At 35.9% G+C, this 12232-nt stretch overlaps 1 protein-coding gene across 4 annotated transcripts; it reads right to left on the reverse strand.

Annotated features, from left to right (window-relative positions):
- Positions 1 to 4325: 4325 nt before the first annotated feature.
- Positions 4326 to 5646, reverse strand: LOC106671963 (charged multivesicular body protein 2a). Of its 4 annotated transcripts, XM_014402982.2 has the most exons (6): positions 5563 to 5646; positions 5329 to 5495; positions 5205 to 5256; positions 4786 to 5143; positions 4592 to 4726; positions 4326 to 4529 (listed from the first exon to the last, which is right to left on the reverse strand). In XM_014402982.2, exons 4-6 carry the CDS (start codon positions 5127 to 5129, stop codon positions 4334 to 4336), a joined length of 675 nt encoding a protein of 224 aa, XP_014258468.1. In that variant the 5' UTR covers positions 5130 to 5143; positions 5205 to 5256; positions 5329 to 5495; positions 5563 to 5646; the 3' UTR covers positions 4326 to 4333. The 4 variants fall into 4 exon arrangements, with proteins under 4 accessions (XP_014258468.1, XP_014258467.1, XP_014258470.1 ...); XM_014402981.2 differs by having other exon boundaries at positions 5329 to 5583; XM_014402984.2 differs by having other exon boundaries at positions 5205 to 5261; positions 5329 to 5583.
- Positions 5647 to 12232: the final 6586 nt, after the last annotated feature.

A 12232-nucleotide genomic window follows, 5' to 3' on the forward strand; every position in this document is an offset into this window, starting at 1 on the left:
CAAAACGTAAGGACAGACGGCAGGCGTCGAGGCGCTCCCGGGCAACGATTCCGCCTCTTGACGGTTTAGCATACCCGCTCAGCCGTGATTTTCCGATGAGAAATACCGATTATTCTACGAAACCTAATATTACTAATTTAGTGCATTTAAATGCCAGAAAGCCAAATAATTGAAAAAAAAAGTTTATGAGAAGGGCTATCCTTTCCGTTAACGTTCATCACGATGGAGTATTAGTTAATCATCAGTTTGCCAAATGGGGTTAATCATCATGGTTGAAATGGTTAACCAAGATGGCGATTTGGTTAATCTATTTGGTGAAATTGTTAATCATTATGGTTGAATGGTAAATCAAGATGGCGATATGGTTAATCTAGTTGGCGATATGGTTAATAAAGATGTAGTATTGGTTAATCAAGATGGCAATATGATCAATCTAGTTGGTGATATGGTTAATCAAGATGGCGATATGGTGAATCAATCAGCAGCGGTTCTCTATGATTTCAAAACTTGTCTCAAAATATACTTTTTGCATGATTGCAAAAGTTTTTTAAAATTTATTTTTCAGTATTTTACCATGCATTTATAGTAGTAAAAACTTCTTTGAGGTTTACCGGGAATGAAATTTATGCACTACAGGGTGTCTGGCGCCTCCTTAAACCAAGGAAATCCCCAGAATGAAATGTTTCCTTTCGAGTTACATTATTTTCTTCATGGCAGTCAAATAAGTAGTATTGTCGGTTTTATTTTGAAAATCTCTATTCTGCCCCGTTTTTCTTTCTCTATCCTCTGTGTTCTCTTTCTTCTCCAATGCGTTTTGACTTGTGGAATTTGACGTTGACACTACATGCCAGGCCTGTTAGGGGGAGAAAGACGTCCGAGGGCCGTCCGGCCGGAAAATTGTCTCGGCCAATTCTCGACCAATTTGTAAAGGTGGTCATTTTCGTGTCGATCGACTCGGATAAACATCACACAGTGAATTTTCGGGTCCGATTGCTTCTCGAATCCCCACCCGAAGGCGATGTGTGAACAATCCAAACAAATAGAAGAAAAGAAAAAATAATAATCCGCATGCAAAACACGTCTCATCACATACAGTCAAATACCTGCAATAATATACATATATATTTTTTTTTATAAACAAATACACACCGCCCTTCGACCAGCTTTCACTACGTGACTCGAAAACACAAAGAACGCGAAAACGGAGAATTAACATTCCTAGGGTCAATTAATGACCCCCGGGATGAGCTCGCATGGGAACATTCCGACTCGAATGAACCGATAAAAATTATTTCTAGGGCAAAAGTGATGAAAACAAACGAACAATTTGTTTGATATTAAATATTTTTCTTATTTTTACGCAGGTGAAGCGATCCAAGGGGCCTATTTTGTTTCTCATTAGCCCTCTTTTATGTCAACAACAGCATTTTTGCCCCCCCCCCCTTCAACAACCGGCCGTTATAACCAATTAGTGACTTGTCACACCCAATAAAGCGATACATAAAAAGAGAAACCCTTCTCCACCCCTCCTTCAGAAATAAGTTAACCAAGTAAATGTAATTTATAGATTAATTATTTATTTTCTAAAACACGGGAAATGTGTTTTTCACTTCTAATCTAATGACAGATGATATCGTTTTGATTCCAAGATTTATCAGCACAGGTTTCGCCATCTTGATTGATCAGACGACATCATGATTGACATATCGCCATATTGATTGTCCAAAATACTCGTACCTTTATTGATGAGACTACATTATCATTGACCATTTCTCCATCTAGATTGACCATATCTTGAGTGACCAAAAAGTTGATCTTTATTGATTAGACGCCATTATCATAGACCGTTTTTCCAATTAGATTAACCATGTCTCCATCTTGATTGACCATATCGCCATTTTGATTGCCAAATACTCGATCTTTATTGATCAGACGCCATCTTGACTAACCATATCGCTATCTTGATTGCCCATAATCTTTATTGATCAGACGCCATCTTGATTAACCATATCGTCATCTTGATTAACCATATCGTAATCTTGATTAACCAATATTTGATCTTGATTGATCAGACGCCATCTTGACTAACCATATTGCCATCTTGATTGATCAGACGCCATCATGATTGACCGTTTCACCATCTTGATTAAACATATCGCCATCTTGATTGAGCAGTACTCCATCTTGATTGATCAGACTCCATCATGATTGACCATCTCGATTCCATACCGGGGAAATATATTAACATTTCATACATAAGTTTCTGAAATATGAAAAAAATTGATTCTGACATTGTCATCGGTTGTTATCATCATTGTTATCACTTATTAACACTTTCACTCCGGAGATCTATTATGGGTTCGGGCAACTGGTGGCTGAAATTAGATTTTTCCAAAAATTGGTCAATTTGGGCCCATAATAATTTGTAAAAATATTTTTTAAAGCAGTATTAGTAAGTAATTTCGTGGAAAAAATTCTTCTAAATTTTGGACCCATAAGCGGTTGTCCTCAGTCAACAAGTAAAGCAGCCTAGGCAAACCCGCATAGCAACACATTTATTTCTTTTTATTTTTGATTTGGGGAACAGATTAAACAAAAATTATCGTTTGTTACCACAATTAATATAAAATCATATTTAAACTTACATAATTTAGCTATAAATACGTTAATAATTACATGAATAGAAAAACAAATACTGCCTACACCTAACACATTGCGTTAATTTGTTACTATTCAATTAATTTATTACAAACTAAATATTATAACAGAACTTACAGCAAATTTGAGAGTAGAGTTAATGTTAAATTTGTATGTTTCTATGTAGTACATTGTGTATGATGTGTTACTGATTACCACGGGGGGGGGGGGATTAACATATTACTAAGTTTTAAACCAATAAACATATTTAAATAATTACAAACCAATTCTGAAGGTCGGGTTCAGTTTGCACGATCACTAAGTGGCAATCACACAGAAAATTCCTGCAAACATCAAAGAAACAGTCGCACAAAAAGACTATTGAACTGCACAATTGCCTAGAGCTTTCTGGAGACAATCAGTGGATTTACAGGTTTCTAAAGAAAAAGACCAACTTCCCCTACCCGTTTTCTACAAATAGAACTAAGGATGCATACATGGTTGTCCCCAGGTACTGGAAATTGTCTGGTGAGGAAAACTCTGTGTGCATCCCCGCAGTGAAAGTGTTAATATTAATTTTTGAGGCTGCATCGGGCATCCTAAATTTGATTCCAGGTAAACTTCAAGGAATGTTTCAACTACTATGTTTTCATTATCACTTTCATATGTGTATATATATAACTTTTCAACATTGCATATAGTACATGTCTGAAACATTAAAATAAAATTGGTTTCTTGTAATCATGTGATACAATCATTTGTCTTTCTTGGTTAACCATTTCAACCATACTGATTGATCAGTTGCCCTCTTGATAAACCATATCACTATCTTGATTGACCACTTTGCCAGTTTGGTTAACCATTATGCCATCTTGATTGGCTCTAACCTACATAACGGATTTGTCATTGAAGAATAATTATAAATGCCAACTGTGATGTTGTAACCTAAATTTGATTACCAGTATCCTTAATAACCTAGAAAATATCAGCTTTAACACAATTCTCATGTAATAAATTTCTGAAAAAAATAAATCTGTCTATCAGAAAATATAAGTTGGGAACATGATTATAATGCATGTTATAACTTAATAAATTTCTGAATTATGAAAAAGTTCATTTTCTATAAAATATGAATAAAATTAAGTACAGGAAGCCAACGGTGAAGCTGAAACCTATATTTGAAGCAAATAAACCTCAAGAAAGATTATATACTACCTCATTATTAAATCCTCAATACTTTTTTAATTAATGTCATAAAAATAATTATAATCAAATTAATTTAGTTGACTACAGGTTCTATATTTTACCCGGTTGCAAATATAAAATATACAAACTTAACCTACAGTATTTATTAACATTGTACATAGTTTTATAGATAGTTAGTTTATACATTTTTTTGTTGGTTTTTTTAAGTGAAGACAAGTGTACAAAATGTAAATTGAATTCTGTTTTATTGGTATTTATTTCATTTTTTAATTAAAAACATTAATAATGCTTTTTTGTAATTTTATTATGTTTTGTACAAGTTTTATTGCACAATTTATAAGAGCGTTGCATAGACAGACTTTTTTTTAATATCCAAGGCCTTGTTAATAAATAATAAAATATTTACAAAAGGGAAATATATATCACAGTCACCCGGAGGACGATGAAATCGAACTCTTCAACGTGCCAACTGTGATCATTACGGTTTTTCTCACTCCCGCCTCAGATTTTCAAGGCGAGCCAGTAGGTCGGCGTCTGCATCGATCGGTGCTGCGGCGTTGCCACCTCCTGCCAGTACGGCCACCCTGCCTTTGGCGGAGGCAGCAATCGACTCGGACGGCAGGCCTGGAAGGGCGTCCTTGAGCTGAAGGCCGAGTTCGTCCAAGACTTGCGATACAATCTGATCACTGAAATATTTATTTTTTTTAATTGGTAATTTTATTAATGAAATGTAATAATTTTTCATTACCTTTCTTCTTCGTCGCCTTCGTCTTCCATCGCATCATCAATTGCGTCATTCATCACCTCTTCTTTCATGTCCATCATCTCCGATTGTTTCTCGAACTCCTGAAGTATCCTCTGGATTTGCGGCAGGTTCAGCTGCCTAGTGATTATACATAAAAATAATAATTATTATTATTTTTTATTTTTTTAATATGATACCTGTTCATGTTCTGCATGGCTTTCGTGACGCCCTTCATCGCCTGAGCCATAGCGTTCTGCGACCTGAGCGTCTGTATCTTGAGCGACACAGCCTGTATGTTCGCCCTCATGAGCATAAACTTCTTCTCGTAGCGGCGAGTGCGTACGAGGTCTTTCGCCATTATCTTCACCGCCTCCATCTGGCCCTCGTTGGCCGACTTCTTGATGTCCGATATGATCTTCTTCTCCTGCTGCTCCATCCGAGACCGCTCCCTGTCGAGGTCTCGCATTGCGCGGTTGAGGGCCGTCTGGTTCTTGCGGAGCATCTGCTCCGGTGTGAGCTTCTTACCAAACAGCCACTCCATTTCTTTCAAATAAACTTAGAAAAAAACAAAAAACATTACTCATAAATAATGAATCACCACAAGGTCAAAACTCACTCGATTAAACAGACTAAACAGACTCTGAGAATCACTTCAATCGATCCCCAACCTGCACTTAAAAACAACGCTTAATTTCAATAAATTAGAAAATATATTTAAACAGAATAAAAATGAATCTTACCGGAAATCCTTTCGACAAAAGACGAAATCGACCTGGGTGGAAAGTCGAGATAAACAAAGTAAACACTTCAAACCTCAGGCTGTCGAGTTTCACAGAAGCTGACGACCGTTGAATTGGGGAAAGGGGAAAAACCAAGAGGGAAAACAAGGAAAACCCGAAGATTTTTCCTAAAAAGGAAAAGTTTTTTAAAGATCAAACCTTTAAACGGGTAAAACATCCACTTTATAAAATTACGTTCTCTTCTTGTCTGTATGAATCACTTCAAACGTAGGGTACCATCGGGTTATCCAAATGGAGGGAAATTTAAAAATTTGTACTTACTAAATACAGAAAAAACGCAGTGAAAATATCAAAAATAAAATTTTAAAAACTTGGGAAATTTATAAAAAAATTGTTTTGTTTTTTTATATGTTAAATAAACAGCCTCAATGCGGAATTACAACAGTGTCAGCGATTGATCATTTAACTGAACCAGTTCCATAAATTTGCAAAGTTCACCGCAATATAAGACGCTTCTATTAAAAATGGTTTAAATTGCCTATTGGGTCAACACTGCACAACTTTGTAATCGGCCTTTTTATCAAAAATCAAACGCAATTTTCTGCGTCCTGAAGCTTCCTGGCTGAGCCTGTACCGGAGAATCAGACACAGTCACCTGAGTCTTTCTGATTTTGAGGGTCATGCCTTCTCAAGGGATTTGTCATAAGAAGAGGGTCTTCAGTGATCAACCGCTTTCAAGACCTGACACTCCAGCATGAAGACTCTAGTTACTAAATGTAAGCCCTTAAACTAGAGGATTTATTCAATTAAGCCCTTTTCCCTTCATTGCTGTCAAGAGGAAGTAAGACACTTATCACACTAGTTCATATATTACTTGAAAAACCCCTCCCTCCAAAAAAAAATGTACAAGGCCCAAATCTATCTAGGACATGAAATATTAAATTACGCATGTTTTTTGTCTTTTAATATAAGTTTCAGTGTTTTTTAAGTGTTTCTTTTTTCTTTTTTTTTTTTTCGGAAAATGGAATAAGATTTGCCTAATGACTGCGATCCTTTTGTCTTGTCCTTTAGTCTCAATTGTTTCTAAGGCAAATAAACTTTAGATATACACTGACAGGAAAAAAATTCCAACCAATTGATTTTTCATTTTCTTGATAAAAGAATGACTGCAATCCTTTTGTCTTGTCCTTTAGTCTCAAATGTTTCTAAGGCAAATAAACTTTAGATATACACTGACAGGAAAAAAATTCCAACCAATTGATTTTTCATTTTCTTGATAAAAGAAAATTCTGCCCTTAATTTGTCTCATTGTTTTTATCAATAAATATTTCTTTATGTTATGTTTTAAATTGGGAATATCAATTAGAGGTAAACACACTTAATCCTTAATGCAAAACAAGGATAGATAATTTTTCAATGTTTATTTTTTACGGTATTTAAAATGTTTATTCAGTCTCATTTGAATTCTGAAGCAATAAACTGTTTAGTTTTCATATTTGTTTTCTTAATTTCAATTTTTAAACTTAAAAATGCCACTTAGAGCTGAGGATGTTGGGCCCAGTGTGGCACTTATTGATGATGGATGTTCCAACAGGTAAGTGTCTATTGCCATCGGAGATCCCTATGAAACACTGCGAGATCCTACCATAGAAGACCTGGTTCTGGTCACCCAAGGGTCACAGAACCACAGGATGACCTTTTTTTTTTTCTTTCTCTTTGCAAATTTTGCGAAACTAGCACCTTACTGTTCACGCGATTCATCAGCTCCAGGAAGTTCGAGGTGACCAAATTTCTGAACGCACTGCTTGAAGAAGATTAAATCGGTATGGAATGATGGCTTTTTGCTCCCTAAGAGTACCAGAATTGACTGGAACACACAGAGTTGCATGGTTCCCATTTGCTTGAGAATACAGCCATTGGTCTTTGGACAATTGGTCTGCTGTACTTTTAATGGGGGGGGGAGGTTGTAGATTTGCTCTACGATCTCCGGATGGGCGTGAAAGAGTGTGGAGATGGTGAAATGAAAGGTACCCGGCCTTTTCAACATAGCTCAGTGATGGTGTGGGCTGGAATTTCAATGGAGAGTCCACATAGTTGGTTGTAGTTCGTGGAGGGTCATTGACGGCCAGTCGTTTGTGGATGAAATTTTGGAGCACATGCATCACCTATCCTCGATGAAATCAGCGACAATCCTATTCAAATGGATGATAATGCCTGACCACATGTCGCTCGCATAACATAACAGCATAACATCGGGGTCTTAGCCTGGCCAGCCCGTTCTCCAGACTTGAACCCCATTGAATATTTATGGGACAACCTCAAAAGATGAATAAGAGCATGTCCATCACTTCCTGATATACTCCACGATCTTGAAAGGACTCTTCATCAAGAATGGGCTAACCCCTGGCAAAGAGACATTTCCAGACTGGTAGAAAGTATGCCAAGCTGTCTTCGAGATGAAATTAAGCCATGAGGAGGAAAAAGCTATATTGAAATGTTAAAAGACTCAATTATTAAACATTAAAGTGAAACTTTGATTAATATATAAACATATATACAAATCAAATTATATTACAAGTGGGTAGATTTTTTTTTCCTGTCGGCGTATCATCTATGCATTTAGCGAGAAAGTGTAATGTGAAAGGAAGTCGTGGTATAGCTGTGTTCAATAGATGTATCATGTCTGCAAGTATCGGACCGAGGTTGCTACCCATGGCTGTGCTAAATAGTTGTAAAAATGATTGTTGTATGTAAAGCATCCATTAATTATCCAGTGTTGAACCATTGTTATGGATATGTTTTTTGATAGTCTTATTTTTCTAAAGCTACATCACACCAGACCACATCTCACGACCTTAAGTAATCATTAATTAACGGTCACTAAATACCACACATTAAAATATATATATGTAGCAACTGAGTATAGTTTTTGTTTAAAATTAATCAGAATAAACCTCCAATACCTGTGTTTTATCGTTTCAACACGGCGTCGATAGATGGCACATGCGTGTTCTCTCGCTTCCACGGCCCTGCCAAGGACAGGAATGCAGACCTCCTGTCGTTTCCTGGCCTCCTGGGATCCAGGATCTCTCCGGAGCGAGTTGTTGGAATCATTCGGATGCCAGGCATTGCTCGAAGGATTTCGTTCCCGTCCGCCAACGACGTTGTTAAGAGAACGTACGATTTCAAACGAAAAAACGCCGAGAAAAAGGGTTTCTCCTGATTAAAAAAAGAATTTTTTTTTCAATTTTTTTAAAATATTTTTTTTTAATAATAAAACATCCCGACTGAATCGGTCTTTAACTCATATGACCAAAAAGTTTTAAAGGATCATCCCTTAACCACCGGTTTGAGGTCACCCGCTGGACATCCCTAGTCCAAAAAATTTGTTATTTTTAAACGCACCCTATAAAATTTTTCCTTTTTTTTTTAAATTTTACGCGGGACCTCTGACAGGGATTTTATTGGCTTTTGTATTTTTTTCCAGGGGGCCCAGGTGAAGAGAGGGATAAGTGGGCCAACGCCGAAAATTGACCTTACCACTCCGTGAGCTCCTGGCCCTCTCTGTACCCCTTGTACGCAGTACTGCTATTCAGGTTCAAGTCGAGGTCACTGGGACAATTGAGGCCGGCCCTAAGAAAAAAAAGTTTTTTAACTTTTTTAACTTAACTTTTAATTAAGTTTTAAAAGTTTAATTAAACAATACAAAAAATGGTGTTTAGTGACCGTTAGTTGATTATTTAGAGATCGTGGGATGCGGTCTGGTGTGATGTGGCACCTTACTCGTAATAAAACAACCAGAAAGAAGGCACATTAATCCACAGATTTGTATCAAAAACCGAGAAACACAGATCGCTACCTCAACTTTACACCATCCCCTTCATACAAATAATAAACACGGCCAAAGGGCTACTTCACAAAATTATTACCCTAAGCCGTGGATCTTTTCACTACAAGGACATAAAGATACATAAATAGTCCTGCATAAAAATCACTACCCCAAAAATATAATCAATAGAATAATCAACAACTACAACACTCCACCATCTACTATTACTGGTAACACTACATCAGTTCTATCAGAGACAAACCAACATACCATGCCACGGCCTATCACACAAATTAAACACATTTCTTATGATAACTTTAAAATAGCCTTCAAAAACTATAAAACTATTCACACCCTTTTTTTCCAAAATTGAAGATCCCACACCTGTAACAAATAAGTCTGATGTAATTTACAAAATTTTATAAATTGTCCGGCAACTTACATCGGAATTACATCCCAATATCTGGATAAGAGGGTAAAACAACATATCTATGATTGCAAAAAACCTAAACAACTGACTTTTCAAATGCTTTTGGTAGTGTCGATCATACGATTCTCCTACAGAAATTAGAAAAATTTTGTTTGCAAAAGTTGGTTGAAAAAGTTAGTTTGCAACCTAATTAGAAGGTCGAATGCTTAAAATAAAATTGAAATCGGTATTGTCGCGTAGTTTTCTAGCAACTTCTGCAGTTCGTCAAGGGTCGCACTTAGAGCCTTTTCTGTTTGAAATCTATGTAAACGGTATCTCTGATTCTCTTGCATTCGTTAAGACCTTACTTTTTGCAGATGATTTAGAAATATTCTTAAAAATTAATTCTGTTTCTGACTGCTTATAACTTCAACATGCCTTAGTAAAACTTAATAATTTTTTTTTTAAATTGTATTCATCATTCATGTCCTCACTCCCTCTCTTTCTAGCTCTCTCATTCCTCACTCACTCACTCTCTTTCTATATCTCTCATTCATTCAGTTACTGTCTTTCTATCTATCTCATTCACTCACTCACTCTTTCTATATCTCTCATTCACTCAGTTACTCTTTTTCTATATCTCTCATTCATTTACTCACTCATTCTCTCTCCCTCTCATTCATTCTCTCTCTCTCATTCATTCTCTCTCTCTCTCTCTCTCTCTCTCTCTCTCTCTCTCTCTCTCTCTCTTTCTCTCATTAATTCATTCACTCACTCTTTTTCTTTTTATCTCTCTCCCTCACTCTGTTTCTATATAGCTCTCACTCATCATTCATTCCCTCACTCACTCTCTTTCTACATCTCTGATTCATTTACTCACCAATCTCCCTCTCATTCATTCATCCACTCACTCATTCTCTCTTTCATTCATTCTTTCACTCACTCAATCTCCCTCTCATTCACTCACTCACTCTCTTTCTCTTTCTCTCTCTCTCTCTCTCTCTCTCTCTCTCTCTCTCTCTCTCTCTTTCTCTTTCTCTCTCTCTCATGAATAAATAAACCATTAATCAATCAATCTCTCTCCTAGATAGAGATCATACACATATATTTATATGTTTTCTTACTAAGCAGATATTTATAATTAATCAGCTAGCACAGATCATAGACGCGTCTAAATTTTATTATTTATATTTTTCGTTTTCATTAAACACGATTTGTTAAACAAAAAAAGTAATCACACCAAGGGGCCTTTTGGGCCACCATAACCGACCGTCCTAATCAAGCAATTGAACGTCCAAAAATTTGAACGTGAAACGTTTTGATGAAAATTTTTTTTTGATCGATGTATGCTCGTGATTTCACGCTCAACAGCTCAAGTTTTAAGGAACTTGCAATTTTCAGATTTTTCCCATTACTGACGATATGAAACCAACCTTTTTACCAAACATAACGTTTCTACCTACACGAGTAGTTGCTTCTAATTTTGATGATGAGGCTACACCCTCCTCCTCAAAAGTGACATTAATTTTGGGAAAATTGAAATTTTCACATTTCTTACCTTTTACACAATCATACCTTTATTAAGGTTTTCATCAGGGCTCTACAACTAATTATAACGTTTATAATTAATAAATAATAAGTAAAACAATAATATATATAATTATTGTGACCATTCACGCACAAGTTTTAAGAAATTTGCAATTTTCAAATTTTTTCGTTTACTTACAATATATGATCTGCCTTTGTACAAAATTTCATGTTTCTACCTAATCGGGAAGTGCTTTATAATTTTGATAGTGAAAGTACACTCTACCCACTAAAGCGGCACTAATTTTTGAGAAAATTAAAATGTTCAGATTTTTTCCTTTAATTCTATATAAAACCTATTTATTAACAGAATTCCACGGTTCTAGCTATACGAGAAGTACTTTATAATTGTGATGATCATTGAGCCAGTCAGTTAAAAAAAATGCAAATTTTGAAATTCTCCCCTTTCGAAAATGCCTTAATATTTAGTGCTCAAATTTTTACAATGTCCTTAGCGTAATGTATTTTTCAAATTCAAAAGCCCATCTTAAGAGGAAGCAAACTAATAACTAAGGTAGTATAGATACGCCTAGCGGCTTGGCCAGAATGAACGAACTTGAAAAACTAATAATTTTCCATTTAAATAGTGTATTAATTTTGGTTTTGGTTTTTAGCCGCATACTCAAATAGATACTTAAGTAGATCGAAGACATGATTGCTCAAGTGGTAGAGTACCGGCGTATCTAGCCGAAGGTCGTGGGTTCGAATCCCGCTCGTGACACTGACTTTTTATCTCAACTAAAATCGCGACTTCGATCCACTAGGACACCATCTTCCCATCTCATCCCCATCTTTTGAACATCGTGACACTGACTTTTTTATCTCATCTAAAAACCTTTATTCTTAGGTAAAAAGAATAATTAATTAAAATAACTGTTAATTTTGGTTAGGGCAACATCCAATTTATAGGGCATCTCATCATTTAATTTTTTTGTATTTGTATACTTCCTCCTCTACTAAAAATACAACCTCACGGTTTGGAAAAGGTTTATTAACATTTCAATATTGCGTATTTCCTCCTCTTGGCTTAATAACATCTCGAAGACGCCTCGGCATACTTTCTACCGATCTGGAAATGT

The sequence above is a fragment of the Cimex lectularius genome, unplaced genomic scaffold, assembly GCF_000648675.2.
Source record: "Cimex lectularius strain Harlan isolate CLEC.00 unplaced genomic scaffold, Clec_2.1 scaffold14, whole genome shotgun sequence".
NCBI classification, from domain to species: domain Eukaryota; kingdom Metazoa; phylum Arthropoda; class Insecta; order Hemiptera; family Cimicidae; genus Cimex; species Cimex lectularius.